Source organism: Accipiter gentilis, chromosome 29 (assembly GCF_929443795.1).
Source record: "Accipiter gentilis chromosome 29, bAccGen1.1, whole genome shotgun sequence".
NCBI classification, from domain to species: Eukaryota; Metazoa; Chordata; class Aves; order Accipitriformes; family Accipitridae; genus Astur; species Astur gentilis.
In genome coordinates, this window is record NC_064908.1 from 16,350,711 (window position 1) to 16,373,610 (window position 22,900).

The 22,900-nt window shown below is 42.7% G+C and overlaps 1 protein-coding gene across 2 annotated transcripts in view; it reads right to left on the reverse strand.

Annotated features, from left to right (window-relative positions):
• DDX31 (DEAD-box helicase 31) overlaps positions 1-22,900 on the reverse strand; it is a 51,530-nt gene that overhangs the window by 7,117 nt on the left and 21,513 nt on the right. For both annotated transcript variants that reach the window (XM_049832731.1, XM_049832730.1), the window contains 4 exons: positions 21,082-21,221; positions 15,463-15,544; positions 9,256-9,367; positions 3,763-3,943 (listed from right to left, as the gene is read on the reverse strand). In XM_049832731.1, the coding sequence (XP_049688688.1) occupies positions 3,763-3,943; positions 9,256-9,367; positions 15,463-15,544; positions 21,082-21,221 (515 nt within the window). The remainder of the gene's footprint in view (positions 1-3,762; positions 3,944-9,255; positions 9,368-15,462; positions 15,545-21,081; positions 21,222-22,900) is intronic.

A 22,900-nucleotide genomic window follows, 5' to 3' on the forward strand; every position in this document is an offset into this window, starting at 1 on the left:
AACTCCTGATTGCAGTAAAACCCTTTGGGGACATACACAAGTCTTCCAGAGTTCAAAAGGAGAATACACACCATCATCCACCACAGAATCCCAGAACCACCACCCCCCCCCCCCCCCCCCATCCAAAATGCAAAAGACTGAGTAGCACAGGGATGCTTGGTGGAATGGAATGGCAATAGGTCTTTAGCATCTGCATTGTGAAAGAGTCAAAAGACATGTCTATCTGGCATGTCAGCTACTTCCTGTGCATGCTGCTTCTCTGCAGTGAACCAAAGACAGTTAATCCCTCAATGGAAGCAGGGATCAGCTTCCTTGCATCTACCCTTCAGTAAAAGCATGAGCCCAGACACTTACTAAGCTGGTGTACTGTAACTTAATATACAGTATCTGGTTCATGTGCTCATCTCTTACTTAAATACAGCATTTCAACTTTCAAAAAAAACCCCCAAAAACCCCAAACCCACAAGCAAATATTTTTCCATCTTCAAATCAGGTTTTGCAAGAACCACTACAGCTAAGGGGACAGTTGGTTTGCACAAAAAGGTTTAAAAAAATACATGAAAGTTTTACATGTGCATTCAAGAGAGGGCTGCTTCCACATTTCAGCACTGAACTATCCCACACCTGGCTGCTCTGTCCTCCTGTCTCACCTTCCCCAAGGGGGCTCTCTAAGGAGGCGCTAAGCACAAAAGGAGACTTAAAAAGAAATGAAAAGTTTTCTTTGTCCTCTTAAGGAAACATTTAATGATTGCTGTTACCCCACTTTCAACCTGGAGTGCCTGGTCTTTATTCTCTGGGCAGGTGCTGAGAGATGAGGCTTTAGTGAGCAGACTGATTAAAAACAAGTATCGGATGTTTGGAGACAATGTGTAATACGACAACCACCACTCATGGCATCACGTGAGAAATATAATTAAAAAGATTGCTCTGTGACTAGGCTGTTATAATTTCAAGCCTTGCATTTTACAATTAAAAACCATTTGCCTTCTAAATGGCAGGGTAAATTCTGCTTTCTGCTTTGTCAGTGTGAAATCAAAAGCAATTCTCTAAGTTAACAGCACTACCTTGAATTTATACTAGTGGAGACTGAATTTGAATCTATATTCACTTTCTCTAAACTATCCTATAAATACTAATATATCTTCTCTCTCCCTTTTTTTTTTTTTAAGCACACACAGAGAAAGTTGATTAGAAACAAGTTTCACAGGCAAGAACAATTGTTGCACGTCACAACTTTGGCTATTTCTGCAGGGTCTTAACTTTCCAGATGCTCCCGGATTTGAAATCTGGAGCTTGAGCCGTGACAAACCTGTGCAAAGTCTGCCCACTTTCCTTGAGCTGCAATTATATGTTCCATGTGCAAATGAGCTTTCAAATCACTCTCAGACCATTTGTTCTAACACCTCCACATCCCCCAACCCCACGTGTCCTGTGCATAAACTACCTACTGTATCTTGAGCTTGTCTGTACTATAATAGGATGAAGACTTGGGGAGGAGGAGGAACGCTGTCTAAAAGAGGTTCGTAACAAGGGAAAAAGTAGCTCTAACAGAGTAGCAACATCATAGGAACAGAGAGAGGCATTGTTGCAGGCCAAGTAATCCTATGACACGCTACTGTCAGTCATAGCTTGACACCCTGCTGGGCCAGCAAGACATCAAAGCCCACCCCATACCATCTTACATGCTCTTTATCGGCTAATCAGGCTATTCTTCCTGAAATAAAGCTCCGTTAAATCCCCTGCTCACAGGGGCATTCCCATCCTGTTGCCCATCTGCTGGTGAGGGTCAGCTGAAGCAGGAGGCAGATCAGTGGCCTGTCCCTGGTGGCTTCTCAAAGCAGGACAATGCGGTCTCCAACTTTTTATTTTAAAATCCCTTCCCCTTGCATTTTTTTTTCCCCAAGATATGTACATGTGCAAGAGATGTCACCAGCCCAGGAACAATTATGGGGATTAGTGCTTTAATTGCATGGCTAACGTTTGCTAATGGAGTTTACAGCAACAACTATGCGGAAAGAGTCGCAACTGATACTGATAAAATAAAAAATATTTTCCACCTTTGGACTATTGCAGTGATTTTACTGGCAAGCCAGAGGTTCGTATCCTGCCGTTGTGCTAGGGAAGACAGCGAGCCCTTAACATTGTAATCTCAAAAGGGAGGATTATTTATCCTGTGGAACCAACTCAAAGTAGCTAGGATCAGATGTACTGAGCACCTTCAGCTCCATTTCAAGCAGAAAAGATGATTCAGGGCTCTGCTCCTCCAGAAGCATCACGGAGCATCAAATTCCTTACACAGAAAAGGAGTACCCAGGAACAGTCCTGTCCACACAGCAGAGCAGGCAAGCAGAGGCACAAGTCTGTAGAATGATCATTTCTACCAACAGATCTGCCTTTTGATTTGGGCTTGTACTTCTATAACTACAGTCGATCGTATAATTAATAACTAAAAAAATACACTGCAGTCCTCCCCTTTCCTTCAGGTACTAAGCTAATGTCTTCTTAGGGAGAATAAGTAGTCCAAGCTGCAGCTGGCCATTCCGAGAGGACGGACACAATTTGTCCTATGGCAAATCTGACAGCTAGAAAAATACTGGCGGAACTGCAGGAGAAAATCTACAAAAGACTGCCTGTCTAGTGTAGAAAAGGTGATAAAAAAGGCCAGCGGAGGCCACAGAAGGCCTTTAAAGACAGTAAGACACATACTTTGCTCCTGATACAGTGGTATTTGTCAAGGCCAGGAAGGAAGAGACTATCTTGTGAGATAAATCAACACTTATACAGCCTTGCTCATAATGCACAAGACAGTCAACTTCAAATTTGAGAAGTGAAAAATATTAATTTCTCTCTATTTCCTTGATGCTTTTATCGTCCCATGCCCTACACTAACAGCAAGTACTTATGAGCACAGCTGTACCTGTGAGAGCATTTCCCTAGACAGGTATGAGGACAAAGAGTTGCTACTGCAGTTGATCCTGAGCCAGGGATCATAGCTCTCTGTGGGACCATGCGACTGGGAGTGGGGATGTGGATGGAAAAAATCTGGCAGCTTCTACTATGGAGGTGCTTGGCCATGACAACAGGACTGCTGCTGGAGCTCTAGCAACCAAGACCTGCACAAAAAAGTGAACTACTCCAATATATGGGAAGTCTCATGCTTTGCCCTGGAACACTGCCTGTACCTTTCCTCATCCTTCAAGGTAGCTCTTGTGTGAAGTATAAATAAATAAAAGTCAGACTGTTTCTGCTCATAAGACTCATAGAAAATGGTGTTTTTCAAGTGCTCTGAAAATGGAAGATCTGCAGGAAAACCCAGGCTGGTCTCTATAGGTGCATCTCTACACTTAGCAGCTTCCTTCAAGAAAAAGCATCTTTATCAGAAGTCAAACTACAAAGCAAACTGCTTGGTTTTGTTTTGTTTGTTGGTTTTTTTTTTTTAAACTGAATTCCCACTCAAATGGTTCAAGCAAATCGGTTTAATAAATGTAATTTTTAGGCCCTCTAAAGCCATTAGAAAAAGGGGAATGAAACAACAGCTCAGAGAGCAATGCAACCTAAGCCGATGGCATGATTTAGCCTCTCGGGACCAATCACATGTGACCTGCCCATGGCAGGGGGGGTGGAGTAGATGATCTTTGAAGGCCCCTTCCAACCCAAACCATTCTATGATTCCTGGAGCAAGCACAACAACCTTGAAGAGTAAAGCACACCATAGGTTTGTCATGTGGTGTTCCTTGGCTCAGGAGCATCAAGTTGGCCTACCTTTTTGGTCTTGGTTTGGTTTTCTTCTTGGAGCCTGCAGCTGGAAGAGCAGTCAGGTTCTGGGGTGCATCTCTCAGACCAAAGCTCTTGGCCACATGACCCAGGTGGAGAGATTTGATGTGAAAGATGTGCTTGAGGTTCCTGGGATAGGTGGTATAGGCACAAAGGAAAGACTGCATTGCTGAGGGGGGGGAAAAAAAAAAAGTCAATTCTGTTTACTACTGCATTTTTTTATATACATATACTTAAAGATTCAGCTGTTCCAGCTGAAAGGACATTGGTCTTGTCCTTTGGGACACCTTCTGGTCAGCAGCTGGTAGAAAAGGTTGGCATGTTAAAAATCTGTGAAGGTTGTATAGTACAAGTACAATCCCAAACGGAGAAGGTAGGTGGTGGAGAAGCTTTAGGAACTGAAGCAAAGCTACATTAAGTTGCATTATGTTTGCCTCTTGCAAGGATGCCCTTTCTGCCAGAAAGGGTGATGTTTGTAGCACATCTCACAAGAAGAGTCATTGACATCAAATGGTAGCAGATAAGGGGAGAGAGGGAACAGAGATACAGGGATGAACAGAGGGAAAGAGAAGCATGGAGATGGCATAGGAAGACTCCTCCGGTATTACAGTCCCAGTAGTCCATGCATTTTTCACCAGTTACTAGCTAGTCCCTTATAAATATCTGAGAGCCAGATGGATTTCCTGACTCATCATCACACTGAGAACAGAGCTCACCTTCTCAAAAGGGAAAAATAATAGAATTGTGTGCAAATTTCCCTTCACATCTTTATATTCCTGTAATGCCCTTCCCTCAGGGCTCATTGCTCTAAAGACGATCATCCATTAATATGAACACTACCACTGCTCTTCCATGTACCTGTAACATTAACTACACCCAGGTTGTCCTCTCTGCTATGGGGAATACAGGGACTTTTAGAAAGAAAACTCTACAGCTCAGAAAATGCCTCCCTTCAATCCCCTGCTGCTCCTCTGCTTGCTAAACCTCCTGTGTCCCCCCAGCCCTCACTCCAACCACCACCTACATCTTTCCCTCCCTCTCCACCCCTGACAGCAGCAAGCTCTAAACTCTAACCTCTCCTGCCCTTGCCTGTTGAGCCACTGGACCAGCAAGTTTGCCCACAGCTTATGTCTAATCTCTTGGCAGCAGCCAGAGATTGGAGTTTATGAACAGTAATAAAAATGTCATTTTAGCAGATCAGCTCCTGGAAGGACCCAGGGAATCCATCAAAGCTATGTTTACTGAGTAAAGCGAACTCCTTTTCCCAATCGATGAGAAGAAAAGATTGAGTTTTTTGCACCTTCTTCCCAATTTCACAACACTGCTCTTATAGAGGCATCTGAGCATCAAGAGACCTGTGTTTTCCCCAAAAGATAATGCTAAATTCCAAATACCCCATTTGGGTGCCTCATTTGAAGGCCATCCTTCTGAGGGCTTACAAACCATCTCAAATACTCTCAAAAACCCTATTCTGCTGCTTTTTTTCATAAAGTTATTGGTCAAATTCACCTGCTATAAGAAGGTGTAATTCTTCAAAGGGAAGAATATGAACTTGCTCCCGCTCTGAATTTGGTCCCGTTGGAGCCAATATAGCTGTCTTTCTCGCAGCATTTGAGATGGTTGATACTAAAGATCCTGTTATTATGAAGGTTGAGCTCACCTCCCACAGTTCTCCAGATAGGAGAGGCTGCTGGTACTAACTCCCCAGATCAGAGTTAGAGAATCAAAGTGTCAAAGACACCCCTCTTCCCAAAGTCCTGCCAGACAACTGTCAGATTCAGTCCCAAGCTGAGCATGCAAAACCAGGGAGAGCTGCAAGACACTAAGCTAAAGCTGAAATAACAGCCTTGCCGTACCAGCAGGTCGAAACCACAGCTCATGCAACTGTCTTACCTCTCAGGAGCTCAGAGCTGCTAATGTTCATTACAGCACCCATGAGAGTTAAATGAAGACCTTTGTGAGTGTGATTCTTTTTTAAATCTTTACTATCAGGTTTTTAAACCTCTCAGTGTTGCCAGAGTCATGTTTTCCAGTTTTTATGTACAATTACAGTGGCCAGATATTAAAAGCTTTTTTTTTTTTTTTTCAAAGTTGAAATTTTTTTATAATTTTGTGATCAAAGAAAGCGAGCTTTATGAAAACAACTAAAAAAGACTGATAACAGTGCTGGTCAGGCCATAATTCACATAAAGGGTACCTCATCTTAAAACCACAGAAGCAAACTGCCTGAGCTGTTATAGTTTTTGCAAGACCAACAAGAGTCTAAGGCAATGTATACTGGTCCGGGATGGGATTCAGACTTGCACTCATGTAAGAGAGTGGATTTAGATTGGTCCTTTGCACCTGTGCATCCCCACTTTTCTATAGGAAATGCTAGTGTGGAAAGTCAAAGGAAAAAACCAGAGGGTTACATATGATGGAGATTAGGTAAGTTGGGGTTTGTTTTGTTTTGTTTTTTAAACAGGGGACAAGAGGGTAATGAGATATGAAAGTGAGACAGGTGACATAACCTGTTCACCATGCTCTCAGCTGGCAGCCAGTTCCCAGTGCTGGCCCCAGAGCACAGCCTCAGCCGCATGGCTGGATAAACCAGTGGAGGCATTTTGCCAATGTACAGAGCATGTGGGAACGGGAAGGAAGAACACACCAAAACCGCCATGGATTCAAGCATTGTGCCACAGCAGTGGGCTCCTGTAACTGCTGACCCTCTCGACACATGAGATAAGGACAGAAAGAATGAGGCAAAATGCTCAACTATTGGCTATAAAATGGGGAGACACAGAGGAGAAAAGCAGGGTTTGCTTCCTTACCCTTTCTGTAACCCTGGTGCCACGAAGGATAAGAGTCTCCTGAGCTCCATCTGTCCCCACAGCTCCAAAACAGAGCACTTATCACCATGCAACCCTTCGGGTGAGAGTCCTCCACTTCCCAAAAGGGGCTCCACATTTCATGAGATTCATCTTTCAGGTAGCAGGGCCCAGCCATACCCCTCCTCCCACCCATCTCACTGCTGATCAGTCAATCAAGTTTGAAGGGCAGCACCTTCACTGAACCATTTGATTTGAGTTTGGAAAACACAGGACCGAGAGGCAGAAGGGGTGGGCAGGGAGCCACTCGCCTTTTGAAAGCAGGCTGCAGTGAAAACACTGCTTATTAACATTGACTAGGTCAGAAAATGGGGAAAAAGAGAAAAAGAGAGAGAAACAAATGCATCTCTGGCACAGTTTCCAATTGATTGTCTGCCATGAAAGCAAAAGCCAGCTGCCATGTTAATTATTCATGATGCCTGGCGCAGAGGGGAGGAAGAGGGGGCTTATGGAAGCCACTCAGCAGTGGAAAATTTGCATATGTAGATAGCAGAGTAGGAAAAAGAGGTGGAGTGTTCCTGTACAAGATAAATGGGATGAACAACATTTCAGCATTTCCTGACATATTTTCTGTACTTCTTGTCTGTGGCTAAAAGTTGTTAGTGCTGAGGTCAGCAACAAGTGTGCATGGGGTGGGACGGGGTAGGGTATGTGTGTGCATACAGTGACACATGCTGTATAGAGAGAATTTCTAAGTGTGGCTGGAGCCATTCAGCTATTCTCCCTGTCACAGTCATTTCAGGTTAGAAGTTCACATGGGGTATAAGGAATTCCAGGGGAGCTACAAGAAGCTAATTCACGCAGAATCAAGGATTTGATGATATTAGTTACATGCTTTGAGATTGTGGACTTAAAAGTGCAGCTATAAAAGTAATTACACCAGTCAAGTAGCACAACACACCTAGAAATGGGTGCAAGCCAGCCACTTGTATAGCAAGCCTCTAACACTTTACCTGTAGGAGAAAGGTATTTTGAAACCCTGAGGAAAAAAAACATCAGCACTGCAACTGTTGGGGGGGGGGTGGGAATCAGTACAGTGACGTGCAGTGGCAGGGGGTAGAGCAGAGTGAAACAGTAGGATTTCAAATACCTCACCCATCAATACGGCCATGCATCATTAAAAGCATGTAGGATAAAGTTGGATAAGCAGGTTATTATAGTAGGAGCTCTAGTTGTTCTATGTCATCACCTAACAAGTTCGTACAACATTCAAAAAAAGAACAGCACCTTTGACCTCTTGAACAATCACTTCTCATGATTCCAAACAATTTTAATGCTGAACTTAACTTCTATCTTGAGAACAGCCTTCCCTTATCCAGTTTCTGTGATGACACTGTACAGCTCAAAGGCCAATTTCCCCATTTGGTTTTGGACCCCTTAGCATGTGACTTATGTAAGTTTAGCACATATGGTACACTTGTACGCACATGCATACAGCAGGTATATATAACAGTAAACAGAAATGATGTAGACCATTAAAATTCATCTAATCAGGATCCCTTCATCCAAACTTAACTGGAAACGCGGCAGAACTGAAATCAAGAGGAATTCCACGCAAGCTTAGACAGCAGGATTTGACTCAGATCAAAGTGACAAATGAAGTGAAAAAGAAAACAATCAGGAAGGGAGACATGTGGGAAGAGGAGACTCAAAAAAAGGGGAAAGGCTCTAGTCCTGGATATTGTGAACAAGAGTGGTTTAGTCTCTTGCATTTTGTGGACTTGTCTCAATATTTAATAACCAAATTCCAAGTAATTGTCAAGGACCTTTGGGGCCTGACTTCCCACATTCCCTTTACAACAGTTATTCAGTTTCCAGGCGCACCCAGATCAGCCTCACTGGGCAGCAGAACAGTACATAGAAGAGGGGTGCCTACATTGCACCACCTTTTTGGCTCCTCTCAAGAGACTGCTTAGTGTTTCTTTTCCTACCACATCCCTGGCAAATTTTTAGTCTTTCCCCCAAATCCACCTTCCTCTGGATTTTCCAAACTGAGAAGCAGAAGGGAAGAGTTTCTTGTACTGCTCAGTGACAAATGCTGTGCATTCTGCTTGGCAAAGATGGGAGATCAAATCCCAGATTTGCACCTTGCTACAATTATTGTTAAATCCACCCCAGTTTTTCCTCTTCCTGCTTTTTTGAGTAGTTGCCCTCTCTTTCATTTTTCTCCCATCCCACACAACAACCTCCAGACTAAGATCCTTGCCTGTTAAGAGTTGCTCCCAAGGCATCCTGTCTTACAGGCTTCAAATTCATCCCTGGTGTAAACTGAAAGCATCTAATGGGTACTGCACCAGGACGTGGTTAAGCAGGTCACCCATGACCTTCCCAGCATAAGACGTATAATCTATTCGCTCATGCGATTGGGTCAGAGCCCTTGGATGTGAATCCTATCGAAAGCCAAGATTAAGCCTCATTTGCACGTAATATGGGAATGCAAGAAATTAACATTTAATATCATCACAAAGCCTTCTGGGCCCATCTCAACCCCCTACAGAGCCCAATGGCCCCAAAATGTTTCTTCCAGGCCTTTTCCCTGAAGCTCTCCCCCAGAAGAAAATCTTGGCAGCTTATACGAACCCTTCTGGAATAAACTGAAGAGAAATGCACTGACCTTTCTTTGCCCACCGGACAGTCCCCTCGCTGGAGTGAACGTAATTTTCAAATTTTGTCTGCAAGACTGTGGCCCGCTCCCGGACTTCCTGAGGGTCTGTGCCACAGGATTTCTACAAGGGCGGTGGGAGGATTAGAGGAAAGAGAGAATTTGAGTCAGGAATAATGAAGCAGTTTACAATAGATTTAATAACAGTAAAATCACACAGTAACCACCCAGGGGCCAACAAAGGTAATCCTCTCAATATTACTAGAGAAAAAAAATATAGATAAAGATGTTAAAGTCAAAGCAGCAAGTGAGCACTGTGTGGTGAGGAGAGCAAATCAGTTTTAATTCTGTGTTTTCTAACATCTATCACATCTTTTTCCCTCGCCTTTTTTTTTTTTTTTTTCCTTTCTTTTCTTTCCCTCCTCCCCCCCGCGCCCGATTCAACAGGCCAGATACCACTGCTTGTCTCCATTGGAGTTATCTGGAATAACTCCCCCCAGACTCTGTGCTAACAGCTTTAGACCGGTGTTGCAAGTTTCCCTGTACAGTTCCCCAAAACACCTGGCCTGTTCTTGGTAGTCATGGGGCAGGAGATGTACATTCACCCCCAAGCTCCGGAGAATGGACCAAATTCAGTACCTGTGAACAAAGCCAACCAAATGAACTTCTCACTATTGATGCCTACATGAAGTTTTCTCGCTGTCAGCAAGTTATACTTAACTGGAACTGCCATCACGTGGTTCCTCGAGAATAAGACAAGTCCCTTGCACCAAAGGCATGACAGAAGAAACTTCCTCAGACCAAAAGGGCAATTTTGCATGTGCTCAAGCTTTCCCAGAATCAGACTGTAGGATGCAGTTCAGGAAATGGAAAACAAACACTCCTGGGAGCAAGCTGTTACTGGGAGAAGAGAGGCTGTCTCTCTTTCTAAAGTACCCAGGCAGAGAAAGGAAATGCAGACAAGAAAACAAGAGATTTTTTGATGGAAAGTTGACAGCAAAGTGCAAAGCCAAGCATCCATGGATGTGAACCTCTCCCAAGAAAGGGCTACAATTCTCAAAAGCTACTCAGACAGGAACCAGCATCCAAGTCCAAGTGCCAGATCCAAGGCAGTAACTTGACACTGGTCAAGCCCCTCATCTGACCAGGGCTGACTGAAAACAAACATCCAGCTCCCATGATTGTGTACTAGGCCTGTGCCAAGGCAACAATCCTGTTGTTCCTCCCCAGTAGATTTGCATGCTAATGCTGCAAACCCCTCCCTCCCTCGCAGCTGCGAGCACCACCTCTGCACTGCTGCCAGTCCAGGGGAACCATACCACACTGACACTGCGAACCTCAGTGATCATGGAAGGCAGGCAATGCTGCTGGCACCCTACACAAAATGTTTTGCTGACCCAGATCTGCCACTCTATAACCTAACAGCAAATCTGCCCAGAGACAGACCTCGAATGTAGTCTGAATTCCCTGCACAGTGCCCTCTTTTGAACTCAGGATCCCACAGATTCCAGCCACTGGGTTATTCTTCAACGAAGCAAACACACACCGGGACCAGAGTTCCTGCTCACTCACTACCTGGACTAACTGTCCATCCACATTTCCAGAGGCAACAGTGGGTATTTTACAGCTCCATGAAGAGTCTCCCAGATTTCTGGTCTCTCTGCTGTCTGCCTCCCAATCCACTCGAGAAAGACTCAAAACACAGCTTGTTTCACCGACGCCTTTTAGTTTGACTTAGCGTGTGCCTATTAATCAGTTGAGACAGTCTGCAATCGAGGGGCCTCTGTAAAGGTTTAATAAACTACAAGTGGTGCTGCCTCCCCAAAGTGGACACTCATTGCTGCGACTAACAAGTTTCCATTGACGTGAAACATAAAACTTTCTTGCCCCGCCTGCTCCTCCTAGCCCCCATCACTTTTCTTTTGTTAAGCCTCCTGGCAGCACAAAGTGTCACCTTCCCAGCGTTTTTTAATATGAATGTGAAATTAGTGAGGCTTGCCCTTTCCCCTGGCGGACAGAATCCTCTGTTATTAAAAAGTAAAGCACTTTAATAATGAAAACTTTTTCTCTTTTTCCTGTGTTTTAACTGTTTAAAATTAATGAGAAGGGCATAACGGTTGTCAAAGCGATATTGAAAGCCGGGTAGCCAGGACCGAATAAGCACGAAAATCCCTCCAGAGTGTTAAATAAACAGTGCTTCAGCCCCCTCTGAATCCCTCTGTTGGTTATTGTATACATTCTGTAACAGCACTCAGAATAGATCTGAGCACCGGGGAGGCAGAAAGGTTTCAGAATTCCAATAAAGGCCTCAAATTAAAGACAGCCTGGTGCGAATTCCAGGAGAAAATTAAAGAGACCTCAAGCTTAAGTGACAGGTGACTTGCTTCTGTGTCACAACTGTCAGGGGATTTAGTGATAATATGGCAATATATTACAAAGGACTTTTCTTATTCCCCCCTTTAGGTTTCAAAATGAGGCATCTCTTCTTCCTGGTGCTGGGGGGGGGGGGGGGGGGGGGGAGGGGGGGCATGGGGAAGGGAAGAGAAAAAAATGAGGGATAAAAAACCTAGGTGAATAATTTCCAAAGTGTGAGGTCAGTCCAAGAGAAATAAATGTAAAAAAGCAAATGGCAGGAAACATAATGTACTCTGAAAACAGCTTCTCCCCTCCTCCCATCTCCACCTTGTCTTTTATCCCCTTCAGCCCCTTGAGACAGATCTCATTTTAAAATTGCCCCCTAATGGGCATGAAAAAAAAAAATCTGTGTTTGATTCCTGCCTTCCAGGGAGGTTCATCTAAAAAAAATAATAAAAAATAGATATACAATAATAATAAAAAAGTAAATCTAAATTTAAAACTGACTCAGAGCCAAATTGTGAAAATAGAATGTGCACACTATGTGAGTGTCTGGACAGATCAAATAAAATAGTGCTACTGGAAGTGCACTGGAAGCCATCCTGTATGCTTTACTCACACAAGCAAGCTTTAATCCTGCTCGTATCCTGGTTTGGGTGAACAGAACAATTAATTTGAGACCTTACACATTTTTCCAAGACCCAAAAGATGAAAGCCTACCCCAGAGGTTTGCTTGATCTACTCTCCATCTAGATGAATTTGTTACATCTGTTAAGTAAGAAGCATTATTACCCTTACGGAAAATAGTGGGATAGGAGAACTTTTTCTACCTTGTGTTTGCTTAAAGCCTATTCTTGCAGATCGCTAACAACTAGCATAATGACTGTGATCAATAACAATATCTATAAGCTAAAAGAAGAAATGGGCCTGGATGCAATGTTATTTAACTGGTTTGAGACATCGGGGTACTCCCACAAACACCAGCTACACCAGGAAAAGACATACTTATGTCTTTCAGAAGAAGGAAACTTACGATTATAAAGACTGTAGCTTTTAGGTTTGAGAGGTTGGGAATAAGTACTGAAAGCTTCTGATTTCATTAAGAGAATATGTTTAATGGGAGAAGGAATTGAAACACCATAAAACTAGACAGGGGTAGAAAAGTTCTTTCCTAAAACAGTAAAAAAAAAAAAAAAAAAAAAAAAAAAAAAAAAGGGACAGGAAAAAAAGCACCAAAAAGCCAGGCTGTAACATCTCCCGCTTCCATTAGACTTCAAAACAAAATGAAGGATTTTGTTTTAATAACAACTTTTTACTAACCTCCACACACCTTCTCTAGAACTCACCAAGTCCCCCTGCCCCCCTCCATAAAAGTTGAAAGACCAAATTTATTCTCTTTGTAGGCAGGTGAACATTCACACACCCAGACATAGCCACATATATATTTTATATACCTAAATATAAAATATACATTTTACAGGCACTTCAGCTTGCTCCCTGGCTGCACACAGAAGCCCAAAAAATACATGTTCCAACGTGGTACTTGTAATGGACTTCAGTTGAGGCAATGAGAACCGAAGAGCATTATAATGAGGTTCCTGTGTGCACGACTATAATATATACATGACTCAATGCATGAAGAGCTGATGAGCAAAGCTAACACTCTCCAATGGCAACATCACAAACAGATCAGGTTCAGCTCCTCCTAACAAGACCTCAATCACTCTCTGTCCTATACAATGTCCCATTGCATTCCCAGCTTATTGTACTGTCTTTATGGCAAACTTACAGAATTTAAGAGAGATTAAGCCTCCTGATAACTTGGAAACATGCCCCTGCAGCTTCTGAGAAAGCAATGCAGACCACTTACAGAGCCTCTGATGGCAATAAAATACAAAGCTAACAAACAGAATGAATCCTTGACTGCACTTAATATATTTTTCAAGTAATTCCTGAAGAAGCCTATTTGATATTGACAGAACTACGGTAATTTTCATCTCCAATAAATGATACAGATTTTTTTTTTCCATAAAGAGAAACTCTATTTCTCAGTCCCAATCCTTTCAGTTTCTGAGTCACACAAAAATAGGTTATTCTGTATTTATAAGTTCCTGCAGCAGAATCAGAGCATCCTACAGAGTGGATATATCTCAGCTCCAGTGAAGTCAACAGCAAAATCCCATTCACTTTGATGGCAGAGGGAAGAGAGGAATTCAATCCCACCTTTGACTGCAAGCAAAAGGAACAAGCTCCTTCTGTACATGTACCCGTGTATAGCACCTGGCATGGCAGGGCAAGCCCAGGCTGCACTGCTGAGCAAAAACCAGAGTAATAGCTACTTTCAAATATAGTTTGGTTCTCTATGTTGTTTGAAGGAAAGGGAGAAAGACAAAAGAAGAGTATTTAGATGTGCTTAGATGTGTAGAGTATTTTACAGTTTGAAAGCATGGTAGAAATACCAATTTGATCAGTCCTGGTAGCAAACAGACTTGTTAGCTTTTTATTGCTGTTCCAAAAACAAGGATACAAAGACACTGAGATGTTTAGGTGAGAATTTTCCAAATGGATCAAGGATTTTTGAACCTATGCAAGTACTGGGCTCTGACATTTAACAACATTCAGCAGGCATTTTCTCCTACCACTTTTCAAAAGCCAAATGATAATTTCCTAGAAAGAACATGTTCTCTCCCCCCCCCCCCCCCCCCCCCACTTTCCATGAAATAACATTTGTTCTCAAGCCCAGAACAGGTAATATTCTGTCTCATGTCAGCAACAAATTTGAAGTGCAATTTCCACATAAATGTAATTGTTGAAAAACTCTCCAAAGGAACACAAAGTTACCTGCCTATAAGCACATTCAGGAAAAAAGAAAAATATTTATACACAGAACTATTTAAGATAATTTCTGAATTAATAAAGTACAACTAAACTTTTACATATTTGTTGAATGAATTAAGAGGTCATATCCTAGGCATGTTACAGACATTTAAAATATAGGCATTACAGGCTGATTTCAGTGAAAAACTGCAGTAGTGGGAAAGAGCTTTAAATAGAGCTGTATCTCAGATGAGCCACAGATCTGGCTTTCTGCGAAATATAGGGCATGTAGGAAAACTGAACATCTTTCAAAAGCATGTTTACCAAGAACACCACAGTTCATAACAGTCATCTGCAGGAAACAAGAAGGCTCATACATGGTATAACAGAAAGAACGAGCAGGCAAAACAGCAACAAGAGAAAAAAAGAGCATGCTGCATCATGCTTGACACATTCTTGACTTCCATTCAAAATGAGGGTTCTTGGAGGATTTAATTTGCCAGAATGCAGAAATGCCTGAGACATCAATTGCAAATGACTGAATTCTGTGAATTAGCAACTTGAAGGCAGACCCAATGCCTGCTGGAGTCAATGAAAAGATGCCCGCCAACCCAGTGAGCTTTGTTTTAGGCTTCAAGTAAATACAGGTAATAAAAAACCCCCTATGTAACACATCACCAAATTTCCTTATTTCTTCAGAGAAGTTTTGTGTCATTTGTGATCTCCAACAGTATTTTAGTGCGGAAAAGCCAAGAAAAAACAGAAACATTGTGGGGGGGGGAAAAACCCAAAGCTTTTGCAGCCAGAAACCTTCACTGTCTGTTACAAAAATATTTGCTGTAGAGTTAGAAGCAACTGCTTTTTGGGGACAACAGTTTAAAGATTGGACAACTGTGATATAAGACAGTTCTGTAATTATTAGCAGTTCTGGACGTCATAGATATACCAAATCTTGTACTGTAAAGATAGAAGCTAGGGGAGGAATGCTTATGATGTTTAACCAGTAAATGAAAATTGGAGCAATTCCAAATCAGCAGAATAACTCACCTTTCTTCCTGGTCTGTGCAACTTGAAACGATCATCTTTCATCAGGCTGGATAATACCTTCTCCATCTTTATCTCTGAAATGCTGAAGCAACAAAGACAAAAAGTTACCATTTCTCCTACTTTTCAAATATAGCATGTAACAAGCCACAGGCTGATAACGGATAGCAAAAAGATTGAGATTTACATGTTCAACTTAAGAATTTATCCCTGAAATACATGAGGTCTTACCCCAGACACTCACTTAGCCACCCTAAAAGTGTAACTACTGTAAAATCTCAACCCCAGCTAGACTGGTGCTTTCACTGGAACAGACACAATTTTACCCATACTCTTGTGCTGTTACAAGTCACCAACACACACTCCAATTCTAACAGAGCATCAAAATAACTGAAAGTCTCCTTGGTTCTCAACCAGAGTAACTGATTAAAGAAAAAATTTAAGCCTTTAATTGTATTTCTGTTGTTTTCGTGATTTTACTTTCCTTGCATTGACTGAGAAGCACCAAGACAATTGGGAACCATTTGGTTACATTTTCCACTAAAAGAAACTCAAAACAGAGCTGAAGCAGCTCCTAATGTTAATACTTCTTTAGATTTGCTTTATAACTATAAACAGTAAGATCTGTAACCTCCACTTTGAACCCAGAGGGTGTCAAACATTTTATTGTACATGAGACACCATGGGCAGAGAGCAGAAGGTGCCTGCATTCAGTTGCTTGTGCAAGTGTGAGAAAGAGACCAAGACATACACATACAGGCTGGAAAGATGTGCTCCACTTACTTTGCTACTTCTCCTACATCTTGTCTCCCCCAATTTACCTTCCAGATTCTCTGGAATCAGAGACAGTGCTCAACCCTCATTCAAAGGAACAAGTGCTTTGATGTTTACACACATTTGCTTCCACCCATGTTAGCAACCATGCTCCCAAAACTAAAGAGCTAAAGCTAAAGCTGTGTAAAGACACAGCTCCTTCCTCTCATAGTGGCTCAAGCTCAGAGGGTAACAACAGGATCCCAAGGAACATCTCCTATCAAGCCAACTCTCCCACAGCTTCCCTCCCTCTGGTCACATCATTGCACTTTCCCACAAGATTTTACACCATTCCAACTTCTTGCTACATAGCTTGGGTCCAAGCTCAGAGTCATGCTTCCTGACGGACACACTCACACTCCAATTCATTTATAGCTTCAAAAGCCACCTCTGACACCAAACACACGGTTTGATTTCCTTCCCCATTCTGAGAACTCGCCTTCCCTCTCATTTGAGGTGTAAAGCCAAACCTGACCCATTAGGAACCCCATAGCATTTTTTTTTAAAATACAGGAGGCTCAGTCAGCTGTCCTAGCCAGGTTTCACACTGGGCATTTATTTTCATTCTGTCGACTCACATTCCTCCTGTAGATTCAACCAGATGATTTATTCCCCAGTCCTGCCTGCAAGACACTGCTGGGTACTGTTATGGCCCAGATACTGGAAATGCTTACAAACCTTCTTCATTTTAAAGTGACTGGTCCTACTTAGAGATGCATTTACAGGAGACTAGAAATTCTTTGTCCTCTTTAACACTGTCTTGTGGGGCACACGCACACCAGGTGACAATACAGGAACAGCTGTGCAGCTCCAGGCCATTAATATTACAGCTGCATCCAAACTGGGTCCCATTTCCAAGGGAATTACTCAGATGATAAAAGCTGAAGTTTGTGGGCCCAAATTTTCAGCAACGGGCAAAGGTCATCTCTAGGAAAGAGATTCTTCTCCTTTTTATACCAGAATAAATACCATAAATACTGCATGGAAGCCAAGGAGTTCATTTGGGGTTACATCAGTCTAAGGAAGAGAGAAATCTTGGGGGTCCAACAGTTCTCAGACTCCTGAATCTCAGATGGTCAGAAAGATGTATGCAGTTTCTGAAAGGAAGCATTGCTGATATTCTTCAATTTGTAAAGTACGGAAAGAAATTACAACAACAAGGATATCCTCTTTCTTTTTACTCAAAGATCTTTAAACACCTGGCTAGGAGGAATGGACGAATCTTCGCCACACTGTGTAACAGGATACTGTGATCCTTGCCTGTTCCCCAGTCCTTCCCAGTTAAAGCAACAAATACCTTTACTTTTGCAATCTGTCTTTTCAGCCTCAGCCAGCTCACTACCACAACATAAGGAAAGGAAAGGAAAAGAGATTGTCCAGAGAAATAGCCATCCAGCCTGAAAGGTACAGGCCAGTGTGGCCATAAGATATCCTATATGGGAGACAAGCCCCATTGCTGTGCAGCTGGGACTCACGATGTAGCAGATTCCTCCACAGAGGATGCAGAGAAAGGCGGGGGAGCGATGGGGGAGAAAGGGAAACGAAGCATAAAAAAAAAAACCTGAGGATTTCTCTGTTTGGTTTTGAAAAGTATAATAGTAAATTAAAACATAAATGGCAACCACTTAAGCAAAGAGAAAAGTATACCTCCCCATCCCCCCCGAAGGTTGCTTTGACACCACTATGAATGAAAACGTCAAACCTTTGACATTGATTTGTCTGAGATGTCACCCCCTCTCCGATCCTCCTCTTGCCTGGCGTGCTGCCAGCTCGCAGCCTAACAGATATGTGAACTTGGTTCACAGCGGGGAGCATCATGTGAGGGGAGCAGGGGAGGGGGGCAAGCACAACCGTACAGAAAGGAAAGAAATGACTCGTGCCTTCACGGTGATGCGTTTTCCTTTATAAATTAGTTAGGCTGCCGTTAGGAGATAAAGAAATTATCTGATAGCTGTCGAGGCAGGCGCTGCTAGATTGCAGTTGAAGGAACTAAAAGAGACATAAGGGGGGGGGGGGGGGAGGTGAACCTCACTGACTTTCTTCTGCCTCTTGCCTCCTCCCTTTGAAGGAAAATCTGCTAGTTACGCTTAGAGCCAAGACAGAACATTTTGGAGTCTAACCTTTAAGAAAAAAAAAAAAAGGAAAAAGAAAAAAAGAAATGTACAGAAAACATGAGTGTGCATGTGCATGCACATATGCATTTACAGTTAGGTAAAGGAACCACAACTTCAAGCCACACAAAGACCAAAAAGAAAGTTGCAGAGAACCATGCAGCTTTCTTGAGCCCCAATGGGAATTACTGATCTCAGCAGAGCCAAAGTGAGATCGTTTTGGCAAAGGCTAACACTGCTTTTCCACAGTGGAAGCCAAGGAGAGGCTTCAGGTACCAGTGAAAATTAATTGCGAGCGATTTCCAATTTCAAAGGCAGTCATCCCTAATTCCAAAGTGGATTTTCATCCAGGAACAAAGCCACGTCTGCTCTCATTACTTCCAACTCTCAACATTTCTGGACTTACTCCCATGCATGCTGGGGTGGGTGGAGGGGCTTAAGAAAAAACTCTGGGTCAGATCCTCATCTACTGTAAATCACCATGGCACTGCTCATTTACACCAGCTGAAGGCTGCAGGGACCCATCTCATGCTTTGTCTTCTTAGAAATACATATTTTATGAAGTATTTACATTTCAATAAACCCAGTGGGAATTTCATTTAAAAAAGAAAAAACAAATTAAAAAAATCCACAACACACACTCATCCTCAACAAAAAACAAGAGATTTAAAAATTAAGCAAAGAATAAAAAAATGCAAACTCCAGTAACTTGTGCAGTAAAAGTCAAAAGCTACAAAGACTTGGGGTAAAGAAACAAAAATTATCAGTGCTTAAGAGGATCGGTGACAGTCCAACACATGCTGTCTTTCGCCCTTGCACTGAATTAAATTGTCAGGATTATCACCATAATGCTCTGTTTATGAAGGGTAACGGCAATTTGTGCTGATGGCACTTGCTGCCTTTAGCTTCAAGCTGCCTTCCTGCATCTTCTCTGTAATTCATCAGCTCTCTTTTCTATCCCGTTGCCCCTTCTCACACCATGCGCTACTATGTAGGAAAAGCGGAGGACACATGACTGCAAACAGGCCAAATCACCCACCCATGCCAATTAGACAGTCATTTTCTTCCATCTGAAGACGGGGGTCAAGGAAGGCAAATTACACTCCTTTTTTGGCAAGTCCCTTATCTGCAGGGCAGCACATTTTATGAAGAACATAAACCAAACAAACAAGAAAAGACAATCCCCAGAGTTGTTTGGCTCTACTGATTTGAGAAGTGAAGAAAAAAAAAATTATTCACATAAACCTCCCTCTGCTCGTTCAGCACAGTCTTCTACAGATTCCTGAAGAACACAGCTAGCTCAACAACAGGTCTCCTTAGCAGATATAATTACCAGTGTGAGTGACACTGCTCCTTAAACTTGTTAAAAACCAACAAAATCGGATAAAAGCATTAACATTTAAAATAAAAAAAGGAGGGAAATTTCCCTCTCCTTCTCCAACACTTCCAAAATATTAGAAAAATAGAACTTTCCACTTGGAGTTAAAAATTCACAATTATGTGGGATTTCACCTTTAAATGTCAGTGCTGTTTGTTACATGAAAAAAACCCCTGTCAGCTTAGCCCTCCATGTCTTGCTGGTGTCTGCTTAATAGATAGTTACCTGGGATGATGGATGGCTCTTTGTTAGACCACTAAATGGCTCACAGCCTAGAATAAGCCTGTATTTACTGCCAACATTTGTTTGTTTCAAGGATGCAAAACCAAATTCGACTCCAAGCAGCTCCACCCGACATAAACACAAGAAATAAAAGAGAACTAATTTGTGCATGAGTTTACAGGGCTCCATCAACACTAGTACAACACTAAAGGGACTCTACTCGGCTGATGTTTTGAAACGCCGAGAGACAGAAGTGCAGGGAGCAAGGGGAGTCACATATATCCAGCTGACTGCTGAGGAGCCTTGAGACCCAATAGCACTCCTGCCTAGCAATGCTGAGCAGTGAGTTGTGGTTTTTCTTCACAAAAGGACCATTGCGCAAGCAGAGCTGGACTAAAATCTCATCATGTGTCAGCCATCAGGTAGCCAACTGCACATTGGGCTGGTCCTTACCCAGCCTGGCTTGCTCTCACTGTCTACTCCCAAGTCTGAGCTGGAGCCGGCATAAGAGAAGCTCTCTCAGCTAGCCTGGAAGCACACCCCACTTTTGGTCAGCACAGTCCACCCTCCTTATTGCCTTCCAGGACCATACTGGGCACTCACCACTTACAAAAGCCTCTACTATTCCTGTCACAAGTCACTTACACAACACATCTTGGCGAATTACTTGCCAGATATGACCCACAGCTCCCTAGCTATTTCTCTGCCGGATCTCTCCTGAAGAGAAAGCACAATCTCTGACAATATGGTGCTATGCAGGCAGATGGCCAGTTAGCATTTGACAGGCTCATTTGACTTGTGATCTCCACATAGCCACGTTTTGAACCCAGGGCTAGAAAGAACAACGGAGTGCAAAGGATCTCCGACTATCGTCTCCTCTCTGCCCCTCACCACACACACTCACTCACGCACAATCTGTCAAGCTGATGATTTTCACACACTTTCCTTTTCTCCGTTTGCTAGTCTGGGGCTGTTCCTGGATCACAAGAATTAATAAATTCTTATTAAAACCTGCACGAGACACAGTCCCGCTGAAAGTGCCATGGAAGGTTAATTAGCAAGGATGAGCTGAAACTTTTGTTCGTGTTTCTGACTCACTTAATCTTGTGAGAAGCCAGCAAGCTGACATATTCTGCCTCCGAAGGCGCCAGGACAAGCAGGCTGTTCCCGTGACAGCCAATGCGAGCCGTCCTCCCAATCCGGTGGATGTATTCCGCAGGTGAAGCCGGAGCGTTATACTTCAAAAGGGAACATGAGAAGGGAAAGGAGGAATTAACAGAACACAGCATGTTAATTATAAACGAGACACTCAGCCCGCTCATCTGAAACAAAAGGGATCTTAGCAAAACCCACATGCTGTACCTCCCTCGGAATTGGCCTGTTTATAAAGAGCCCATCGGGCTCATCCCTGTAACCATCACTCAGCCACCTCAGCCACAGCAGTTTTTTGACATGTGAATGTGACACATTGGCCAACTTTCAGATAATAGGACAGTTTCCCCATCTCAGTGTCTCTCTTTGCCTTTTACATTTTATTTCTGTACAGGCACGTCAGGAACCTGTTTGCTTCCCTTAAAATAAAAAACAAAACAAAAAAAGACCCATAAACCCCAGCCCCCAGGAGTACCCATCCAGAACAGGAAGCTGCCTGCTCTACATTTGAGAGAAAAGCCATAAAATAAAAGACGACGATTCAAATTCAGAGTTGGGCTAAATTGCTTTGTTTCGATTAAAGCAAATCATAGCTGGTTACAGGATAGAAGAAATCTAAGAGACACGAGGGAGTAAGTGCTTTCGGCAGCCTATGATACAGGTAGCAATTGCCTGCCCATGTACAACTATCAGGCACTATGAAAATGTTGCTTAAAGCCCCCCCCAAATATAGCGGTGCCTCTCATTTACTTCACTGGAAATCAAAACTACCCTGCCATTTGCAAGATCTGATAAAGGGTGACATATTTCCCTCCCTTTAACCTCGTCCTATTCTTCCCCCCCCTCCTCTCTTTCCTGGAAAAATGAACATGCACAGAGATACTGCTCAGAAATGAGCCCTCAGCAGTTTAACTGGAAAAAACCCAACAACCAAAGCCCACTCTAGTGTTTATACCTGTGCCCTCTGGCAAAGTTTCTACTGGCTAGAGGTGTGAGTAAGATGCTGTGAGCAATCTAATTGCTCCCTGCAGGTCCTTGCTCTTGGACACAGCTCTCAGGACAGCTGAGATTTCGCCTTCTGGACACACAGAAGTCTCCCAGGGCTTTAGGTAATTTGCACTGCGTTCTAACACTGGCAACTATATCTTTGGTTAAATTATATTAATATACAGATCTGGGAATTAAAGACTTCACTTCCCCAGCCTTCTCTGACTAGCTAGCTGCTACAAAATCTTTCTTTTTTAAAACCACAAAATTAAAATCAAATTTGTTACCTGAAGGGATGAGGTAGATATGAAAAAGCTTTGTTGAGGCTCTGTGCCCTGTTCTTTTTACCCAGGTGTCACTTGATACACAAGAATCTCTGTATCACTTTTTCCTCAATTCAACTAACCTTTTTTTAATTATAAATCTTTTATAAAAATGAAATCTGCTTCATGCTCTCAGCTTCCTCTTTGAAATGACAGGCTGCTATTTTTAAGGTCCAATCCATCTCCCTTAGTTTCTATTTTTTTTAAAAAACCACAATATTTCTGTCAACAGCAATGCAGCAGTGTTGGGGTTTTTTTTGGTGTTTTTTTTTTTTTTTCTTTTTTTTTTCTCCAGGAAAATCTGAACTATGCAGTTCTACTGAAAGCTGAATGCTTACAGCTATCCAGCAAAGCCTCACTTGAAACATTCAGGTCATTGCACAGGCACTATGGGGCTACTCAATGTTTAACATTAGGATCCTACTTAAACTCCTCATGGAACTGCCTCCCCAGCA